The sequence below is a fragment of the Chelonia mydas genome, chromosome 5, assembly GCF_015237465.2.
Source record: "Chelonia mydas isolate rCheMyd1 chromosome 5, rCheMyd1.pri.v2, whole genome shotgun sequence".
NCBI lineage: Eukaryota > Metazoa > Chordata > Testudines > Cheloniidae > Chelonia > Chelonia mydas.
Window position 1 is genome coordinate 108,850,476 of NC_051245.2, and position 22,705 is coordinate 108,873,180.

The 22,705-nt window shown below is 41.1% G+C and overlaps 1 protein-coding gene across 7 annotated transcripts in view; it reads left to right on the forward strand.

Annotated features, from left to right (window-relative positions):
- ADAMTSL1 (ADAMTS like 1) overlaps positions 1-22,705 on the forward strand; it is a 674,175-nt gene that overhangs the window by 618,044 nt on the left and 33,426 nt on the right. For all 7 annotated transcript variants that reach the window (XM_043546994.1, XM_043546995.1, XM_043546996.1 and 4 more), the window contains 2 exons: positions 5,277-5,456; positions 8,199-8,333. In XM_043546994.1, coding sequence (XP_043402929.1) covers positions 5,277-5,456; positions 8,199-8,333 — 315 coding nt within the window. The remainder of the gene's footprint in view (positions 1-5,276; positions 5,457-8,198; positions 8,334-22,705) is intronic.

Here is a 22,705-nt window from a genome sequence, read left to right on the forward strand (position 1 = left end):
TACCAACCAAATAGGTAAACCAGGTGAGCACAGACCAGACCCTTGGGTTTTTAGGACACTAAAAACCAATCAGGTTATTAAAAGCTGAACTTTATTATAAAGAAAAAAGTAAAAGAAGTACCTGTGTAAAATCAGGATGGAAGGTTATTTTACAGGGTAATAAGATTTAAAACACAGAGGATTCCCCTCTAGGCAAAACTTTAAGGTTACAAAAAAACAGAGATAAACCTCCCTCTTAGCATAAGGAAAATTCACAAGCTAAAACAAAAGATAATCTAACCCATTTCCTTGCTTTACTTACAATTTTTGTAATCTTAGATGCTTATTTCAGGTAGGGTTTTAGGAGAGGTTTTTTTCCTGCCCTGTCCCTCTCTATTTCCCGAGAGAGCACAAACAAAACCTCCCCCCACAGATTTGAAAGGATCTTCTTCCCTTATTGATCCTTTTGGACAGATGCAAACCAGGTTATTTGAGCTTCTTAACCCCTTACAGGTAAAGGAGGGATTTTATGCTACCCTTAGCTGTATGTTTATGACAGTCCCTCTCTCGGAAATCTGCAGAGTAGCCACCTGGGCATCTGTACATACCTTCTCGGAACACTATACGATTCCTGGAGACTCTGCTTCCAATGATAGCTTTGGCTGTACCGTATTATCATCTATAACAGACTGGACTCCAAAGCCCCAACCTCCCATTAGGGATACTGCTCGGGAGTCACTTACAGTGGAGAACCTGTAGGGACACTACTCAAAGAAGAAGAGGAAGTTACTCACCTTGTGCAGTAATGATGGTTCTTCAAGATGTGTGTCCGATGGGTGCTCCACAACCCACCCTCCTCCCCTCTACTTCGGAGTTCTTGATAAGGACTCTGCGGTAGAGAAGGAACTGAAGGGGATTCGCCCATGCAGCACTAATTGGCCTTGTGATAGAGCATGAGGAGGGGAGAGCACATGGGTGGGCTGAACAGATACTGCTACCAAACATCTCCGATCAGAAGCGCAGGGACACACATACACCTACAGTGGAGCACTATAGAGGGGACACATCTAGAAGCACAATCATTACGCACAAGCTGAATAATTTCCTTTTCTATCAACAAGGGCCTTAAGTCACCACACAGGGATATGGATTTTTCACACCCCTGAGTGATGCAGTTATGCTGACCTAATTTTCTCATGTGGACCAGGCCAAAGAGAAACAACTCCTCTCCATTAGCCTGCGAGGCAGCCTGCAGGTGGCAGTGCCTTTTCAGAAGCAATCTGCAGCCCGTCTGTAACTCGAGCACCCTTTTTGTGTCTGAAGATTCAATGTCTGTGGGCTCGGTTGTACTCACATAATGACTACTGGGTGCAATTTAGGTCATATAGATGTCAATAGAAGTCTTTCCATTACAATTGGCATCAGCTCAGGTCCTAAATTCAAATACCCTCACTGAATCTGCATGGCAGGTCCTTAGATATCAAAATGGTCGAAGTTACAATTGGAAATAATGTTGAGGTCGGTTTTAAAAATCTGGTGTTGGTCACTACTGACTAGGGACAAATTAGAAGGGGCAACTTAATATTTTTTGCAAACTCTCTCTTTTCCTTGTATTTTATGTTTTTCATTCCTCCAACTCTTCCCTGTTTCTTCCCTCTGTGGTTCGTTCAAATGCAGGAGTTTTCTTTTGGGCTCCTGGCTTTCTCTTTAAGCCTTGGTTGCTCATTATCACCTGCATCAGACTACAGCACCGTCCGTAAAAGTATCACTATTTCAGAACATCACAGCTCTGGAAACTAGTTTTTGTTGTAAGATCTCCAAATTGCTCTGCTGCCTTTAACAGAATATGTACATCATATAGCTAAAGGAGCAGGGGAATTAGCACACTGCTTGTCACTTATAGCAGTCAGCCTTTTGTGTGAGGGATAAACTAAGTCCAGTGAAAGGCAGAGGAATAAAGTTGTTGATGTCTGCTATTGAAGAAGAATGGAGAAAAGGGAAAGTCTTCAGGGGGCACAAATACTATTAGCAAGTATTGGCTTGCCGGGGTAAACACCATCATTCAATGCCCAGTAGGCTCAACAAAAGAAAAGTTCACAAAGACAAAAGAATCTTACTTCCAAAGGGGAATTTAAATGGCTTAGGGCCAGATCCTCAACTGGTGTAAAGTGATGTAGTTCCAATGAAACCAAATTAATGATGCGAGCTTTCACCAGCTGAGGATCTGACCCTGAAACTTTAATTTTAGGCTGCTCTTTCCTTCACATTTATGAAAAATATTGTACTATGGCTTCATGCTGGAGACTTGGTTTCAGTTCCCTTCTCTCAGCCATTCATTTTCTATTATTATTTTCTTTAAACTGCATTCTCTCCTATATTGGACATTATTATTTAGGCTACGTTTCCTCTGGACAACAACTGCATGACAAAACATAGAGCTGGGGCTGACTGAAATGCTCTTGCTCCCCCTTGTGGTGAGGCTTTGGAAGAGTGGCTTTGCACACGTTTGCACCTGCATCTTTATATTTCAGTTTTTGAAGTGTTTGCCAGCTTGCTGTAACCTTGGTTTCATTACCTGTTTCCTTAGTGTAAACTGTGTAAGCCACTCATGTCAGAAGGATACACAAAAACAAAGTTGCTGCTCATTGAGAGGTACATTTCTTCTCATCCTCCCCCATCCAATTTTCTCTGTGCAGCTATAACATTTGGTTTCAATACATTTATGTTTAACTTGAAAGCTTTAGATTAAAGAAGAAAGGACGAGTGACTTTTCTGTACAGGTGGTCAGAGAGGGACGTTTATAGATGTTCTGGACTCTGGATGTACAAAGTTATCTGTTCTGTCGCAAAGGTAGCTGCAGATTGTACAGTTGGGTTACAGACCAGATCCTGCAATCCTTGGTGGTACTTATTCAAGTAAAATTCTCTTTGACATGAATGAGAGTTTTACCAGAGTAAGAGCTGGGTAAGCCTTTCAGGATTTGGCCCATCTGAACAGCCATGCAATCATCTGCAAAGAAGTGAATTAGCGTAACACAGTTGTCAACTGTCGTGATCACAAGCATTGCCATAGCTGATATTTTTCTTAAAGTCCCAGCTCCTGGGGTCATGTGATTATGGGAGATCTCACTTTCATTAACAAAAAAAAGGCAAATTTCTAACCTCATAGTTGCAGATAAAAGTTTGAAAATGTGACCACGTGCACCCAAAAGGCTCAGAAAGCAAAGAAAAAGAGCTCCAACCTTATTTTTTTTAAATCTCCTGGGGGCGGCGGGGGGGTTGTTTTTTTGAAGCCTGGCTCATGATTTTTGAATGATTGGGGTTGCAGTGTTTGTAACATGAAGATGTGATTCAATGTAAGCATCCTGAAGTAGTGCAGCTACTGTATTAGACTAGAAAGCAGAAATACCTATTATAGAATAGATTGTGCCGAAATTGGGGTGGCACTGAAGGCAAGTGCCAAATGCTGGCAAAGTCAGCTGGTGGTGCAGCGGGGATGAAGACAGGCAGAGCACCCTGATGCTGCAGAAGTGGGCAAGCTGTTCTCTTTCAAGCTCTGGCTGCTTAGCACTGTATGTTGCTTATTGGCCCCACGAATCATTTAGAATCAGTTAGTCATTGAGACTTCACACAGTGCCTGTCTAGTCCCTAGAGATGTGTTCATTCTCTGTGCCCCCGGGTCCTTGTCTTTCTGCTGTGACTGACAACAAAATTGCCAATTGTGTGATGGTTTTCATGATGTGGGCACATTACCACAAGGGTTGTATCAAGACCACCAGTTCCTTCCGCCTACGCTACTGAACAGCTGTCCGATGGCAAGGAATTACCTGAGCTGGGGTGGCTTTAAACCACTGGTTTAGAGGCAAAAGTCTCTATCCCCTGAGCCACCCAGTGAAGACAGAAGTATCCTTGTTATGTGAAAGAGTACAGAGATCAGAGGTGGAGCCTGTCTGTCTTACAAACTGGGATAACTGACAGGCAGACTTCGAACCTTATTTAAATTCTTGTACCCTGTCCTTGCCAGTTGACTTGGAGTGAAGTGGAAGGTAGGGTCACACATTAATAGTCAATTGCAGCAGGTCTGGGGGATTTCAAAAGGTCACTTTGTATCTTAATACTCTCCAGAAATAACTGACCTCTTCCAGTCTAATAGACTTCTTACCACAGAACGTACAGCACCCTCCCAACTGCCGCAAACCATTAGTTTGTTGGGAAGATCTACCTTTCTGAACATATAGTCACAGATAAACATTCATTCATTCAAATTCCTGTTGGGGTAACAGCTCCAAGGAAGAGTCTCCTCAGCCTATATCAAAGGATTAGACCACAAGGTTCACAAAATGTCATCTATTGACCACTCATGGTCTGTAGAGCACTTGTTAGTGGCCCATGAACAGCTGGCTCATCACATGGTACTGTCTCCTGTTCCGTGTTCTCAGCTTCTAAATCATCTTAAAAGACAGTAAAAATACATTCTGCATGTTCCTAAATATTACTTTGTTCTGTAAGCGATTGCCACAAGAATGTTATATGATCGTGATTGGGAGGGTGGCCCACAAGACAGTTGCCATTTTCATGTGCGCTTCGCACTGTGAAAAAAGTATAAGAACCTTGGGATCAGACAGCAAATTGGAAGTTGAAGGAGTTATTGAAATTTGAACCATAGGCGTGGAAATCTGAAAAATTCTCTAGCCAGAAGTAGCTCCACTAAATCAACTGCTTATCCTGATGTGTATCTTCCCTGTTTATCTGCACAGCATTGTAAAATGCAGAACATTCTTCAGTGATGTTACATAGAGAACAGTCAATGAAGGTGAGACAGTCCTATGCAGGTGATGGTACCTCCATCCTGGTGCTGCAGAGGAGAGTGTTCTGTTCCTTGTATGCTGCCCCTGTGTTAGATCATGACATGAGAAGAAGCTATAGAAAAAGGTGTCGTTTCCCTCTGCTAAATTGGACTGAAAATCTCATAAGAACCAGCTTTCTCTTAGGATTTCCAGTGGTGCTGCCTGCTTATAGTCAGAACACAAATCCTGCTAGAAAAGCCTCCCTCAGAAAAGCGTGGCCCTTCTGTTTCCAGGCCAGAGTGGATCCAGGAAATCCAAAGGCATTTATTTTATCTTTAATATATATTTTAATGTATTGAAAGAGTTGACCAAACTCTTTTGAACCTCAAAAACCCTTGGGCTAGAAGTTTGGTTAAAGGCTTGTTTTGATTATTATTTTATCCCAACTGTTTTGTCTGTCCCTAGTAGTAAAACCTCCATCCAGCTCCTATTCTTTTTAATGCCTTTCCAGGTGTACCTGAAGCAGAAGTTACTTGGTTGAGGAATAGGATCAAGCTGGCCCCTGCCTATCATCTGCATGATGGCTCATTGCTGATTGCAAATGTAACTCTGTCTGATCAGGGGTTATACTCCTGCAAGGCAGCCAATCTTCGTGGAGAGGTGACTGAAAGCACACAGCTGCTGATTCTTGGTAAGCTACAGAAATGCACGTTGTCTATGGAAGGGCTATTTGTTCATGACATTTCCCACGTGTCACTGTAGTAACGAAACCTAGGCACTAAACAGACCTCTGTCTTCGGAGCTAGTCAGAGGACATAACAGAAGAGAGAGTAATATAAACCGCTTTGTGTTCCAGTGAAAAAAAGAACTCTAATTGTGTTAGCAGCCTACATAAGCAAGAACAAGACTGTCTTCATTTGTGGAGAAGGCAGAAGATATTGGAATGGGGAGGGGGAAAGGGTACGTGGGTTAGAAGAGAAAAAAAGAATAAGCTAAAAAAAAAACTTTAATATGTAATTTTCACACATTCAGATTTTATGGCTAAGGAAAGAACCAGTCCCCTCCCTGACCATTCCCCAAAATGGCACCCGTGAAATGAAGGCAATATCCTGTGTAATGCTCCATCTCCGAGAAGCAGCCCCCCCCCCCCCCCCCCCCCGGTAAAACACTGAGTGTCACTGAGCAATTTCACACCTCACTAACAGATGCATAAACCCTGTGCACTTTTACAAAACAGTAACTCAGTTCATTGAAGGGTGAAGTTTACTTTGTCTTGGGTTTCATGGTAGCAGGCTGAATGTCTAGCTGGGTGATTTAGAAAGATATTGTCAGGCCCAAAGCATGGATGGAAGTTTTACCCACGGCTGATTTATTGTGCTTGCTGATGGATTTTCCTCCCTAATAACACATCTGTGTCATTTCCTGCTGTCTGAGAGATGAAAGATCCGGCAGGACTATGTAAACGCTACTGTACGCTGGGTAATGAAGTGTGCACGTTTTGTAACCATGTACATATTATTGCAGCAACACCATTAAAAAGCGTCCATTACAGAACTCTGTTTTCAGGGCTTAGTATATTGCCTGTTTAAATCTCAACTATTCAACCTTGCAGGGTGAACCTAGGCCCTGCAGAATCTGCTGCCTCAAAGGCTCCAGTTCTTGGGGCAGATTTGAAAGTGAAAGTTCTCAGTCTTATGGACAGCGCTAAAGCCTCTGTTTGATGTTCACATGGGTCCCCTGTGACTTCAGATCAACCCTAGAAACTTGATCTAAAAATTATCTGCCTAGATTTTAAAAAATAACAACCTGAGTTTCATCTTACAGGTCATAATTCTCACATGGCTTCCTTTTCCTGCTCACGAAAAATGGCTTCTTTTTTAAAGATACAATGTTACTGTTGTTTCGCCAGGCAGCTTATACCCATTTGTAGGCAAATCACTTCCACAATCATTTTAATAAAAAGAAATAGTATGAAACACCTGAGCCATATATATGTCATAATGAGTACACATAGCAGTAGCAACCCTGGCTCAACTTGCAGCCCCGTTTAACTGAATGGGAAGGTGCCACCATTCACTTACATCAAGTTTAATGTTTGTAGTGTTGCTGTAGCTATGCTGGTCCCAGGATATTAGAGAGAGAGAAGCTGAGTGAGGTAGTATCTTTCATTGAACTATGTCTTGACCTGTTTCAGAGTAGCAGCCGCGTTAGTCTGCATCCGCAAAAAGAACAAGAGTACTTGTGGCACCTTAGAGACTAACCAATTTATTTGAGCATAAGCTTTCATGGGCTACAGTTCACGTCATCGGATGCATAGAATGGAACATATAGTAAGAAGATATATATATACATACATACATACAGAGAACATGAAAAGGTGGAGTAGGAGGCTAATTAATTAAGATGAGCTATTATCAGCAGGAGACCTGTGTGAGCTCAAAAGTTTGTCTCTCTCGCCAACAGAAGTTGGTCCAGTAAAAGATATCACCTCATCCACCTTCTCTCTCCTCTATCACATTTACTGTCACTTAAATGACAGTGGTGGGGAAAACAGGAAACAAAATACAAAAATTGGATCATTGTCATCTTATAATTAATAATGGGCCAAATCCTACAGTCCTTGGGGACTGATCCTGTGAAAAGTGATCCTCACGCAGACAGTTACTCCTGCACAGAGTCTCATTGACTTCAGTATTACTTGAGAGTAGCTGTATTCACAGTAATAACTCTCTGCAACTTGGGCTCTTAGGCATTTGGAGTTTTGCCTGAGTAGCCTTCCAGATTTGGCTCAGTGCTAAAACAATCCTGAATTATGACCTTATCCAAAGTCCTTTGAAGTCAATAAAGAGGCTCCCATTGGCTTCAGTGGGGATTGGATCAGACCATTAGTATTGTCACTGTGATTTGAGACTTCTCTATGTGGCAAGTTTCTGGGTGGCAAGCCAACGGGTGAATCTACATTGCACCAGCTTGCTATTCAGTAAAGTCCCATGTGGACACAGCTACAGAGCAGTGAAAGTCCTGGAGTGTGGCCTGGCATACTTCAAGCAGTAGTGTGCTATGACTAGATACTGTATTGGCTGTGCTGTGTGAATTTCCCATCTGTTCTGAGCGACTGTATCTGTTAGTGAACTAAATGTGCTGCAGTGCCTAGCTAGTCACAGTAAGGATGCTGTGATAGCCTTAATGCAAATTTTCTTAGCATTTGAGGGCTTGTGCCTGACCCTGAATTATTACCTCTTCCCTGCCTCCTCATGTGCCTGACACATCAGGCAAAGCACACCTCTAATGCTGTCCAATACTGCCCAGTATGTCCCCTTTGGAATGTTGATGTTCCAGTACAGCAAATAATGTGACAGCTGATTTAAAACTTCCTCAATATCTTATCCGCTATGGTGTTCTTTGTCATCTCAGTCTCTCAATCTGTTTCCAGACCCCCCACAAACCCTCCTTCAATTAGAAGACTTGACAACAATGCTTTTAATCTCGGGGCCGGATATTCCCTCAGTGCTGACCTCTCCTTCAGGAACAAGGTTGGCGCTAAATCCTGGAAGTTCTGTCCTCATCGGTAAGTTGATCTCTAAAGTTTGTTGGATAAAAGTATGAGAAATGGGCTGAACATGCAAAATTCAGATCCAGATGTTCATCCAGATCAGGGGCATATGAGGGGCTCCTTTGTGCTGGACACTGTATATACACGAAGTAAGAGCCACAGGAAGTGGATGTAACAAAAAGAGGGATGAGGGAGTCAGGACGAGGTTAAAGGTACTCTAGATTGTGCTTTGGTCTCCTTTTCCTCTCCACATAACTACTGGTCTCTACTTTTCAGTCATCCATTCCTGTTGTCCTTTCTGCAGGGTTTCTCCCAGAGCTTTGTCCATCTCTCTACATTTACTTTGCTCTTGCAAGCTGTTTGTTTCATTGTGATATTTGTTTTAATCTTCTTTGTACCACATCTACAGCACCTGAAGTGTGCTCCAAGCTTTACAAGCAAATAATTCTGAATGAAATGATCTTCTTCTTCCATTATTTCATTCTTCTCCACCTTCTAGTTAGTTTCTGTTTTGTCTTTCTTTCCTCTGCACTCCAACTCCTACCGTATATTGTAGAGTGTTTTCAGGCCTATGGACACAGTCTGTTTGCAAAAAGATTCTCATTCTTTTCTTGTTATTTCTAAGCTCCCTTTCTTCCAATATCTTGGAGGTCGTATTTAATATGAGGCTCAGTTAAACAACCAGCTTCTCAGGCAGCCTTATCATGACTCTCACTGAAATCATCGAGTAGTTCAGTACTGATTTTTAACCTGGCAGAAGCAGGATTGTAAATCTTTAGCAGAGGATCTGTACCTTGTCTCAGTGCTGATAAGAATGATTGTATTCCTTTCCACAGGCCTCCTACCAGCTCTTTGCTTACATTCAATAGCAAATATTTCTATAAGGGGAATTTTTATTTACATTTTTATTTTTGTTTGGGATTTATTTTTCCCTCAGTGCTGACATCTGTGTCCATCTGTAATTGTTTCTTAGCAAGCTGCTCTGGATTGCATTTGTGCTTCCACCAAACCTGCAGTTAAGGAGCTCTTTTGTGGGGGGAAATATCTGAAGGTATTTGATAGCATTCAATAAATCATTTCAGGTGTGGTTTTATTGCATTCACAGTCCTAGGACTTGGTCACTTCTGTTTCATCCATTTCCTCTCAGGTTTTCAAAGCAAAATCTTTAGAAGTTTTTTTGTTGAGATCTGAAAGTGATAATGCACCAGTCATAAAATGTGTTTTGCATCTGTCTGTACATAATAACCTCTACTTCAGTCTCATGGGGCCATATCATCCCCTAGCCTGCTGCTCCTGCTTAGGGTACAGGAAACTCCAGGAGTTCCCAATATCAAGCCAAATTTATTCTTGATGTACTTCTATTTATTCTGTGGAGATACACGTTGCTGAAGTTGACCTGATATTATAAAAACCTAAGAAAGTTCTTGATAGATATTCTAATAAGAGATGGGCTGGGACTGAAGTATCCAGTCTGCTAGAATTCATACAGACACAACCAAACTGTCCATATGTAAGTGGGTGACACAACATGGCATAGCCAAAACATGTGTGCAAAGCATTCGATACACGTGCAAATTATCCAAACAATTATTGTCTGCAGTTAACCACGTATTGTCCTACCTGCATTCAGCTACAGATAGACCACTTACTTCTGCAAAAACAATTGGCCCACACCTCAGCCATTCTTTTAACTGACACTAGATTAATTTTTAGGATTTTGTCAGCATGGACTAGGATAAAAGACTCCCTTCCCTTTTGCTCCCAAATTCTGTTTCTCTGCAACTATCTAATAGACATTCTGTCTCCATAACCCCTCTCTACAGCTACCCCATCTGGCTGTCCCCTCTAGTCCTTCCTATTCTGTAATCCAGAAGGTCCATTTTAATGCCTCCTAAGCATTGAGCCATCTTCTACACAGAGATCTCAAATGCTCTGGATGGTGATATTCTAATTTAATTCTAAAAGACTTGATGATGGGAGGCTGTGGTGAATGGAGAGGATGCTGTTGGGAATTGCAAGGAAACAGGAAGCTGGGAGTCAAGTGATTGGGAGACAGGATGTAAGTGGAGAATTCTCTCGGGGAAAAGTTGGGTATCATGGAAGCGAAGGATTCAGTGAGGAGAGGGAGTTAAGAGACAAGAGAAAGAAGAGAAACCCTTGGATAAACCCTTTGAAACCCTTGGATAAATTTTGATAAGTATCCAGACTTCTCAGGATTTACGTGAAATGAGAATCTGAATTGGTGAGGTTTGCCTGCTACCTCATTAAACACAGCTTCCTTAACAGGAAGAGGAAAATATGTGAAGCATGAGAAGATGAGGAGGTTAAATTTGCACATTGAGAAGAAGAATGTACTACTTAATTGAGTGAGAATTAAAAGCTGAAGGACAAGGCTTGCAGCTTGTCATTTATGCTGCATACGTTCTTCTAGTGTGTCTGCCCCAATATATTTTCAATGACTACATGGATCCATTTGCCATCCCATCTCAACCCCTGTGGACCTCCCTTGTGGTAAAGCTCTGAGTCTTGGGGCCACAACGTGGGTGCCAAGTTTTACAGGCTGCTTTTCACCAGGTGAAAGAGATCCTTCAGTAGCACACTTCCCAACTGTGTCATTTTGGCTGCAGGGGCAGAGAGGGAGTTCTTTTTGGGCTTCATCCTTTTCCCATTGAAGTCAGTGGCAAAACTCCCATTGACGTCAAAGGTGGAGGAGCAGGCCCTTAAACAATGTCATTTTTAGAGGTCACAGAAGCAAACCACCTTTAGAGGTGAAGGGACAGTAGTCTCCAAAGCCGTGCCCACCAGCTGTCTAGTTAGCACACCATAGTTATCTTTCTCAGGTAGTGACCAGAGGGTACCATTGCTCCTTATCAAATCGTCAGTAAGATGCATCCAGCTATGCATCCATTCTCCCTGCAACCCTTTTATGATGCCCCTATTGCAGGCCCTGCTCAGCTATCTACCAAACTCAGCTCCTACTATTAAGGACAAGATTTTCTCATAGTAGAACCTGCAGCACCTCTCAGTTTGGGAACTTACCCAATTTTTATATGAACTGAAATTGGCAATGAGTGATGAGCCATATATTATGTATGCCAATATTTTCTGGTTTACTTAACTTGTGGCATGTGCAAAATAAGATTTCATGTCACAGGTCCAGTTCTTTGCTTTATATTTCCATAAGTGCTTTAAAGTGACACAAACTTAGCATTTCATGGAAAACCAATAGAAAGTTAACATGTATTTTTATATCTGGGAAACAGTAGTAAATTTCTGCAATTACACTTATTTCCTTTGAAAGTTTTCAGATTAGTCCCTATTCTACAAGATTTTCTGTGAGGAATACAAAAATATTTTTATTTTGGACACAGTTCTTCAAAAGTTGACCACAAGATTACTATGAGGGAGATAAGCAGGCAAAAAGAGAAGCCGTTACTGTTAACTCTCACATGCTGGGATTTTATAACCACATTTGTGGCCACTTGGCACTTTTCTAAGCCACTATCAAAATGCAGAATTATTTTTCTGGATTGAAAAGACAATTTAAGATTAATAATAATATACTTCAACTAGAATTTCTTTACCTACAGTCCCAATAAAAACTCATGCAAATGAAAATAATTTTAATAACTAAGGGCCTCATGCCAGATACATTTGCTATCAAACATTGATTTGCTATCAAACATCAATGAGTAGTCACTTTTACTTCACTGAGACCTATTCATGGTAATAAGCACTATACGTGGAGTTTTCAAATGTGCCTAAGTGGGAAGTGTAGACACTACAGTGATGAGAGGTATTCTCCTGTTGCTGTAGTTAATCCACATCCCTAAGAGGCAGTAGCTAGGTCATCAGAAGAATTCTTCCATTAACCTAGCGCTGTCTACACCAGATGTTAGGTTGGCTTAGCTACATCACTCAGGGGTGTGGATCGACTTTACTTTTTTAGTGTAAACCTGGCCTTACTACAGTGACAAGAAGGTTCTCCTGTCTCTGTAGTTAATCCACCTCCCCAAGTGACAGTAGCTAGGTTGACAGAAGAATTTTTCTATTGACCTAGCATTGTCTATACCAGTGGTTGGCTGGCTTAACTATGCTGCTCAGGGATGTGAATTTTTCTACACTGGAAACTTACAAGGACATAGCTCTGTCTCTGAGGGGTGTGAAAAATCCATACCCCCGAGAGATGTAGGTATGCCAAGCGAACCTCCGGTGCAGACAGCACTAGATCGATGGAAGAATTCTTTCAACAACCTAGCTACCACCTCTTGGGGAGGTGGTTTACCTACACTGATGAGAGAACTCCTCCTGTCAGTATAGCAAATGTCTATACTGAAGTGCTATAGCTGCAGTAACCATTTAAGTGTACTTAGGGTATGCCTACTCTACAGTAAAAAAACACTGGAATTTTTAAAACAACCCCATGGAACCATTTCTAATGGTGTTGGGTTTTGTAAATATTAGGTCTGTCGATTAATCGCAGTTAACTCAAGCGATAAACCCCAAAAAATTAATCACGATTAATCACCGTTTTAATCTCACTGTTAAACAACAGAATACCAATTGAAATTTATTAAATATGTTGCATGTTTTTCCACATTTTCATATATATATTATATTCCATGTTGTAATTGAAATCAAAGTGTATATTATTTTTTATTACAAATATTTGCACTGTAAAAATGATCAAATAAATTGTATTTTTCAATTCACCTCATACAAGTACTGAAGTGCAATCTCTTTTTTGTGAAAGTGCAACTTACAAATGTAGATTTTTTTTTGTTGCATAACTGCACTCAAAAACAAAACAATGTAAAACTTCAGAGCCTACAAGTCCACTCAGTTCTACTTCTTGCTCAGCCAATCGCTAAGACAAACAAGTTTGTTTACATTTAAAGGAGATAATGCTGCCCTCTTCTTATTTACAGTGTCAACAGAAAGTGAGAACAGGAATTTGCATGGCACTTTTGTAGCTGGCACTGCAAGATATTTACATGCCAGATATGCTAAACATTCATGTGCCCCTTCCTGCTTCGGCCATCATTCCAGAAGACATGCTTCCATGCTGATGACGCTTTTAAAAAAATAATGCGTTAATTAAATTTGTGACTGAACTCCTTGGGGGAGAATTGTATGTCCCCTGCTCTGTTTTACCCACATTCTGCTATATAGTTCATGTATTATAGCAGTCTCGACAAAATGCAAAGAAAGTACCAATGTGAGATTTCTAAAGATAGCTACAGCACTCGACCCAAGATTTAAGAATCTGAAGTGCCTTCCCAAATTTGATCGGGGCGGGGTGTGGAGCATGCTTTTGGAAGTCTTAAACGAGCAACACTCTGATGCAGAAACTACAGAACTCGAACCACCAATAAAGAAAATCAACCTCCTGCTGGTGGCATCCGATTCAGATAATGAAAATGAACATGCATCTGTCCGCACTGCTTTGGATTGTTATCAAGCAGAACACATCATCAGCATGGATGCATGTCCCCTGTAATGGAGGTTGAAGCATGAAGAGACATATGAATCTTTAGCGCATCTGGCATGTAACTATCTTGCGATGCCGGCTACATCAGTGCCATGAGAACGCCTGTTCTCACTTTCAGGAGACATTGTAAACAAGAAATGGGCAGCATTATCTCCTGTAAATGTAAACAAACTTGTTTGTACATAATTCTGTGTTTGTAAGTTCAATTTTCATGATAAAGAGATTGCATTACAGTACTTGTATTAGGTGAATTGAAAAATACTATTTCTTTTGTGTTTTTACAGTGCAAATACTTGTAGTCAAAAATAAATATAAAGTGAACACTGTACACTTTGTATTTTGTGTTGTAATTGAAATCAATATATTTGACAAAGTAGAAAACATTCAAAAATATTTAAATAAATGGTATTCTTCTATTGTTTAACAGTGCGATTAATCGCAATTAATTTTTTTAATCGCTTGACAGCCCTAGTAAAGTGTTTACTGTAGCTTGCCATTTCTGCAGGCTGCTACCTATAGCTGCTAGAGACTACCAAGAGGGGACTTTTCAGAGATACCAGACTCTTTAAAAAAAATAAAATAAAAAAAAAAATTCTCAAGACATTGTTTTGTCTTCTTTTTAACTTTATTTTTTCACCACTTTATGCAGGCAACAAAATTGGAATATGTGGTGTATACTCAGGGGTGAAAATAACTTAAAGGACTTACCGGTACGCCAGAGGCCTCTGCGGGGGGCGTGGCCTCAACCGGAAGATGTGTGGCCTTAGCCGGAAGAGGCAGGGCCTTAAATCTCTGGGCCCTTTAAATCTTGATCTTGAAAACCTTAAATCTCTGGGAGCCCTGGGCCCTTTAAATCACCCCCCAGCTACCAGCTGCAGAGGCGGCTGGGAACCCTGGGGCTCGGGGGTGATTTAAAGGGCCCAAGGCTCCAGCTGCCGCTACCGCAGCAGAGCCCTGGGCCCTTTAAATCACTGAGGAGCCCTGGGGGCTCCAGGCTGCCACTGCTAACCCCGGGGCTCTGGGCTCTGACAGAGCTTTAAAGGGCCTGGGACTCTGCTGTGGTAGCGGCTGCCGGAGCCCCGAGCCCTTTAAATCCCTGCCTGAGCCCTGCTGCCCGAGCCCTGGGGTAGAGGCGGCCAGGCTCTGTCGGGGATTTAAATTGCCATCTGGGAAAGCCGGTCCCAGTACGGCACACCAGCTCTTACCGGTACACCGTACCGGCTTACTTTCACCTCTGCTTATACTGAACCAGGCTGTGACTCCTTTACTCCTACTGGTGAGAGCAGTTACCCACACATGTAGCTCTATGGAAGACACTGCTGGGAGTCACCACAGTCTGCCCATCCTTTGGCTCATAGGCAAAATGTAATCATAAGAGTAACCTATGGGCCAGGTCTGAGCTGCTGTCAAACTACAGAGTGCAACTTGAGCCATGCTGTGTAGAGAAGGCTTAAAGGGCATCTTTGCACCCATGTTCCTACTTCTGTTGCTGTGTGCCTGACTGTTCCTCATGCATGGGTTTTTTTAAGTTCCTTTCCCCTTGATTTTAATAGTAAGAGATGTAGTAGATTTGGTGGGAAACGCCCTCTTACTTGCCCATATTTGAGAAAACATGGAGGACACTCTACCTCATGCTGAAGAATAGTGTCTTCTTGCTGTGGTGCCTATTTTTGACTCTGGGGCAGGCTGTTTCTGCACTGGTGCTTGCAAAGGTTCCCCCAGCTAGAAAGGAAATAAATCACTTCTATTGTTCATAAAGAGCTATGTTCCTCTCTGGCTCTGCCTTCTGGGCAAATAGGCAGACACACATTTTCTACTATGTTACCTCAAGGGGAGCGTCAGTCAGTCCTTATCCATATTTCTAGGAGTGGGGGCTTTCTTTAAGACCCATGCTTTAGATCAAAGTCTTTGCCTGCCCGCATGGGATCACTGGGATGCAGTCTCACTGGAATATCATTCCATGACCTATCCAAGTTTGGAGTTCAAAAAGTCAGCAAGCAGTTTTGCTTGTAGTGTGGCGTGTTTTGACACAACAATTGCTGCTGACGCTTAATGCTGAAGAGATGTCACAGAGAAGTATGGTGGCAAGTGATGCTGTAGAGCGATATGCCATATGGTGGTTTGAGCATTGGCCTGCTAAACCCAGGGTTGTGAGTTCAATCCTTGAGGGGCCATTTAGGGATCTGGGGCAAAAATTGGGGATTGGCCCTGCTTTGAGCAGGGGGTTGGACTAGATGACCTCCTGAGGTCCCTTCCAACCCTGATATTCTATGATTCTATATGATAGCTGCTGCTGAAATGAGGTTGCCCAGTAATAAGGGGAAAGAAGACTGATGCTTTATCCATGAGTAACATCATACCCATGAATGGTGGAAGTGAGCAAAACCCTTTAAAATGAATTGGGCAATGGACTCTCATCTCAAACTGTACCAGTGATGGCATGTTATGTGTATTTGTGGGACAGGAACTACACAAAGTCATTCACACATGCTTGTGTTCCATGTGCAAGCAAGGAGGCTGGTCTTGTAAAATACTGGGCATCTCCTCCAGGTACTGAACACATCAGTTCCCATTGAGTGAGGTGCCTGAGGTCCCCTGGAATTCAGTGCGGTCTAATGGTGCATTGATGTATCTGAGAAGGCACTCAGCACCTGGCAGAATGCATCTCAGGGCAGCAGAGTTTCATGCCTTCATTTATGAAGGGGCAGACATGGTAAAAGTTGCAGGTTTAGAACAGAGACAGAATTGATCATTTCAGGCCCAAGATCATCATTTTCTTACATTAGAGAAGATGTCAGCTAGAAAGTCAGGGTCTCTCCTGAAATCCTTACTCTGGAAAAGCTGAGTTTTGTTGGAGTCAAACTTTGCTTGGGCCCTAAGTGAAGTTTGTAGAAGTAGAGAGGTTGCCATTAAAAATATAATATGTGTAATTCCCGAATGATTGTGGTATAATGATACCTCCTCATCGAAGTATAGTAAAATGCCATGGTAACAGCAGATACTTGGCATGGTGAATGCAGAAACTTTAATGCCTCCTTTTTGTATACATGAGATATAATCTTTGCGTGAGGGCTTTTGCCTTCAGGCTCACTGGAGTCTGAAGATGCATTGCAGATGAAAACAGTGATTAACTATCAGATGCAGAGATGACGGACACTAGAAGGAGGAAGAATATATTTTGCCCACTTTTTTAAAATAGCACGAGGTTACTTGGCATCTGTTTCTTCATTTAAATATTTCCTTGTAGATTAGCAGCTTGTTGTTGCTTGGAAAATGGATATGAAAACATTTGATAAATCATTCCCCAAAGCATCAGTCCACAAGCTGCACGTGTTTTTTCAGATCAGCAGAAATACAATCTTCCTGATGTGTAGTGATTTTTGAAAATATAATGCACACCCGAGGATCAGTATATAGAAGGAGGGAGAAGCACAGCAGCATGCGCGATATATAATCAAATAAATGTTTTGGACGGCATTTACAAGGCAGCCACAGGAAGAGATGCTGCAGTTTTTTGGAATGAAGCTCAAGCTCATGAATTTAGAGAGAGACTGGAACATAGGTACCATTTAAAATAGCTGGGAACTGAAACAAAGGCAGTAAATCCATCTGCTCCAGCCACTGCTTAGAACTGTGAGAAGAATTTAAGCATCATCCTTAAGAAGAGAGAAAATAGCAAACAAATGTTGGGTATTTTAATACCCCTGCTAATGATACCTACAATATATTCTGACACTGGTGTTTGTTGTGCCTGTCGGTGTATATTTTTAAAGCACACATTTCCATGGTACCTACATTCAGGAAGAGCTGGTCAAAAAACAGGATGGTATTTTATCATGGGGGAAAATTTGGACAAAAAATAGAGTTGAAATTCTGAATTTTAAACATTTTAGCTCAAAAGCTAGCCAAAATACAGGATGCAACATTTCTGTGAAAATTCTTGGCCTTTATTTTGTAGTTGTTCCGCTTGATATTTCAATTAAAAATCTCAGTGTAATATTTTATTTCAAAACCTTTTTTTACAACTGTAGTTGCTGGTTCTCTAGCCAGCATTTCTGGTGCTTTCACTTTGTTCTGGACTCAGCTGCCCTCAGATGTGCCTGTGCCACTCATAATGAAATCTCTGGGAGCCACAGGAATGCCCCTGGGATGCAGTATGTTTAGCAATCATGCTGTAAATGATGGCCATGGAACCTGTGGAGATTAATGCTAAGTGGTTGTAATCTGACTGGTTTTCTCAAAGCCAGTCTGGAGTGTATGGGTAAAGATCATAATGTTCTGGATTCAAATCTAGGAGAGCAACGCCTACCTTGAGGAGCCTTCACAGACCATCACCCAAAGTGGGTATCTGAGAGCGTGAGAAGAGGATGGACCAGGGAACTGAATTAGAATCTTCCAACTCCGAAGCTAGTGCCACAGTCACTGGTCCATGACTTGTCCAAGGTTATGCAGGCAGAGTCTCTCTGTGCCTCCGTTTTCCTTCTGTAGTATGGGGGTAATAGTACTTCCTTACCTCACAGGGGCGCTGTAAGGATAAATACATCAAAAGGTGGTGAGGTGCCCAGATACTCTGGGGTCATATAACTAGGAGCTCTAAAATGTGTGGCTATCACAATACACCCGTTCTTTCAATGGAAACCTGACCATTACCCAGCAGGAGGCACTGGACTCGTTAGGGGGTGTCCAAACTATGACATGCCTGTTCAGTGTGGCATGCTTAAAACAATAACAAAGTTCCTATCTGTAGGGGATACTGAACAATAACAGTAAAGTTAGATGGTGAAGTGTGCTTTTTATGACCAGAAAAGTACAATGGACTGTAAAAAAGAAATCCTGCTGTTCCATATGTATTGTGAGCTCCCTTGGTGACTTCCATATCAAATTTGCTCAGTTCACAAGTCAGAACAAGATTTTCCTAACTGCCAGCACTGTGAGCAGAGTCTTGGAAAGCAATCTCCTTTTGACTTTTATACCTTATTCCCAATGACTGGAGAGTCAGAACTTAGCTGCCAACTTTACTCTTGATTCAGGAGACAGAAGAGTTAGCCTACAATTTCCTATTCTGCAAATAAACAGGCTCTTTGGTGGTGATGCTAGTTTGAAAAACCAACAACCCCCCTGTTTCCATCAGTAGAGAAAGCGGAATTCACTTGAAAGGTACAAATGGCTCAGTTGTGCCACAACAGTATCTCACATGGATTTTCTATTGGAGTCATTCTCTCCTATGCTCTGATGATGTGGCAGGAGAATAAGGCCCATAGAGAGCAGATATCACAGGTTCAGTAGCTAGGTGTCATTTTGTGTAGTTGTTTTTCTGGCTCTAGCTATTGTTTATAGGCACATTCTCTTTACACAGTATGATTAGACAACTAATTATAAATCTGCAAAAATTGAGACCTGGATTTTGCAGAACTCAAAGTTCAGAGGAGTTCAAATCCAGAAGCTTGGCTCATCCCTATTGTTAGTATTTTCATCTCTGGAGACTTGGGAGTATAGCTGGATTTGGTGATGAACAGAAGGAGTTTGTTCGTCTCATTTGGATGTCGTGGGGTGTTTTGTGGTGAGTACAGTCCAGTGTGATTGGCTGGCTGACCAGGAAAGGCCCACACTGATGTATCAACACTTTCTTGGACTTAGGACATCAGAGTATCACAAAATTCACCTTATTAACATGGAGTATCAATATTTGTTAAAAATCAGTGTGAAATGAACCAAAATAATATACTCTTTAATATAATCAGAGCTGTAGATATGAGTCCAATGCGAAGCTCTATGATATACGCAAAAGCGATTACTTCATCCACTTGAAACATCCAAATTTTCCTGAATACCTTCCTGTCCTGTTCCCTCCGCCATCCCTTCCCAGTTCTCTCATGTAAATCTTCCTAGGCTTGGCAATTACTCTTATGATTAAAAAACTATAGATAGAAATACAGAATAATTTACACGGTGCACAAAGAAACAGAATAGGGAAAAGCTCATGTAATTATGATAAATCAGGTGTCTCGGATCCCTTGTGGAATAGAATAATAGGACTGGAAAGGACCTCGAGAGGTCATCTCGTCCAGTCCCCTGCACTCATGGCAGGACTAAATATTATATAAACCAAGGAAGAAAGAACAGACAGAAATTGCATATTAGGGGTGAGATAAATTCAGGAATATCTAAGGGACTGTTTTTCAGAACATTGTTGGGTGTTTCATTATTATAAGAAGTTGGACTTCAGTGCATTTTAAAAGCATGAATTCATTTTAAATAATGTTAGTTGAGCAATTGTAGATTGCATAATGATAACATTTCCATTCATATCGATTTTTAAATATAAATAATAAATCACATTGTAAGTTGTATATTTATGAAGATCAAAGTTAAATACAAATAGAAGTTCACTGGATATATATTACTTCATAGGAACCATATCATTCATTCACCAATATGATGCTATCACTCTAATTTGATACTAAGCACTGGTATAAAGTAGGCTGTCGATTAATCGCAGTAAACTCACACGATTAACTCAAAAAAATTAATCGCAATTTAAAAAATTAATTGCAATTAATCACAGTTTTAATCGCACTGTTAAACATTAGAATACCAATTGAAATTTGTTAAATATTTTTGGAGGTTTTTCTACATTTTCAAATATATGGATTTCAATTACAGCACAGAATACAAAGTGTACAGTGCTCACTTTATATTATTTTTATTACAAATATTTGCACTGTAAAAATGATAGACAAAAGAAATATTATTTTACAATTCACCTCATACAAGTACCATAGTGCAATCTCTTTATCATGAAAGCACTACCTACAAATGTAGATTTTTTTTGTTACATAACTGCACTCAAAAACAAAACAATGTAAAACTTTAGAGTCTACAAGTCCACTCAGTCCTACTTCTTGTTCAGCCAATTGCTAAGAGAAACAAGTTTGTTTACATTTATGGGAGATAATGCTGCCCACTTCTTATTTACAATGTCACCTGAAAGTGAGAACAGACGTTCGCATGGCACTTTTGTAGCCAGCATTGCAAGGTATTTACATGCCAGATCTGCTAAACATTCGCATGCCCCTTCATGCTTTGGCCACCATTTCAGGGGACATGCTTCCATGCTGATGATGCTCATTAAAAAAATAATGTGTTAATTAAATTTGTGACTGAACTCCTTGGGGGAGAATTGTATGTCCCCTGCTCTGTGTTTTACCAGCATTCTGCCATATGTTTCATGTTATAGCAGTCTTGGCTGATGACCCAGCATGTTGTTCGTTTTCAGAACACTTTCACTGCATATTTGACAAAACACAAAGAAGGTACAAATATGAGATTTTTAAAGATAGCTACAGCACTCGACCCAAGGTTTAAGTTTCTGAAGTGCCCTCCAAAATCTGATCGGGAAGGGGTGTGGAGCATGCTTTCTGAAGTCTTAAAAGAGCAACATTCCAATGTGGAAACTACAGAACCCGAAAATCAACCTTCTGGTGGTGGCATCTGACTGAGATGATGAAAATGAACAGAATGGGTCTGCACTGCTTTGGATTATTATCAAGCAGAACTCATCATCAGCATGGACACGTGTCCTCTGGAATGGTGGTTGAAGCATGAAGAGGCATATGAATCTTTAGTGCATCTTGTGACGCCATCTACAACAGTGCCATGAGAATGCCTGTTCTCACTTTCAGGTGACATTATAAACAAGAAGCAGGCAGCATTATCTCCTACAAATGTAAATAAACTTGTTTGTCTGAGCGATTGGCTGAACAAGAAGTAGGACTAAGTGGACGTGTAGGCTCTAAAGTTTTACATTGTTTTATTTTTGAGTGCAGTTATTTTTTGTACATAATTCTACATTTGTAAGTTCAACTTTCATGATAAAGAGACTGCACTACAGTATATGTATTCAGTGAATTGAAAAATACTATTTCTTTTATTACAGTGCAAATATTTATAATAAAATATAAATATAAAGTGAGCACTGTACACTTTGTATTCTGTGTTGTAACTGAAATCGATATATTTGAAAATGTGGAAAACATCCAAAAATATTTATATAAATGGTTTTCTATTATTGTTTAACAGCGCAATTAGAGAGAGAGGTAAAATGGCCCTACAGCCAGTTGGCTTTTAGCTTATGTGGTTGAGACTCATGCACTAAGCTCCAGAGGTCCTAGCTTCTATTCCACCCACCGATAACCGGGCTCTGTTGGCATTACAAGTGGGGGCTCATCCAGGATTTTAACTGGGAAGTCTCTGAAGCTCAGGACGCACTTCCTCAGCTTCTCCCTCAGGGGACATATGTAATCTCCACACCTCTGGGGTGTCGTATTCTGTCCTATCTAGTGGCACCGAGACCACTTAGAGAGAGAGGTAAAATGAGTCTGCTCTACAGTCTTAGCTAATGGCCAATTGGCTTTTAGCTCATGCAGTAGAGGCTCATGCATTAAGCTTCAGAGGTCCCGGGTTCGATCCTGCCTGCCAACGACCGGGGTCTGTTGGTGTTACAGTTGCTCTTCTTAACCACTCAATACTTGGGAGCATTTCATAGCTTGCATAGCACATGGCAGTGTTTAATTAGCCAAAAATTAGGTCCTTTAAAATTCCTTTCACTGCAGTCTGTGGAAGTTTTGCTCAAACAAGGGCCTCAGAACTTAGCACAATGCCAATGACAGTATCTAAATAACACACTTTTGGGTATAGTCATCTCTTATTATGAGATGGGCCTTTTCTGGCCTATTTGTTCTTTAGTCTCATTCAGAACTTTGTTCATTAAAGTTCAGATTTTCAGTCATGTTTCCTTTTTTGCAGTCACAATTTTGCACTCACAATTTAGGTCATGTAAACGGGTAAGTCCTTGATTTGTGAGACAATGACAGTCTGAATCCTCAACAATGGAGGC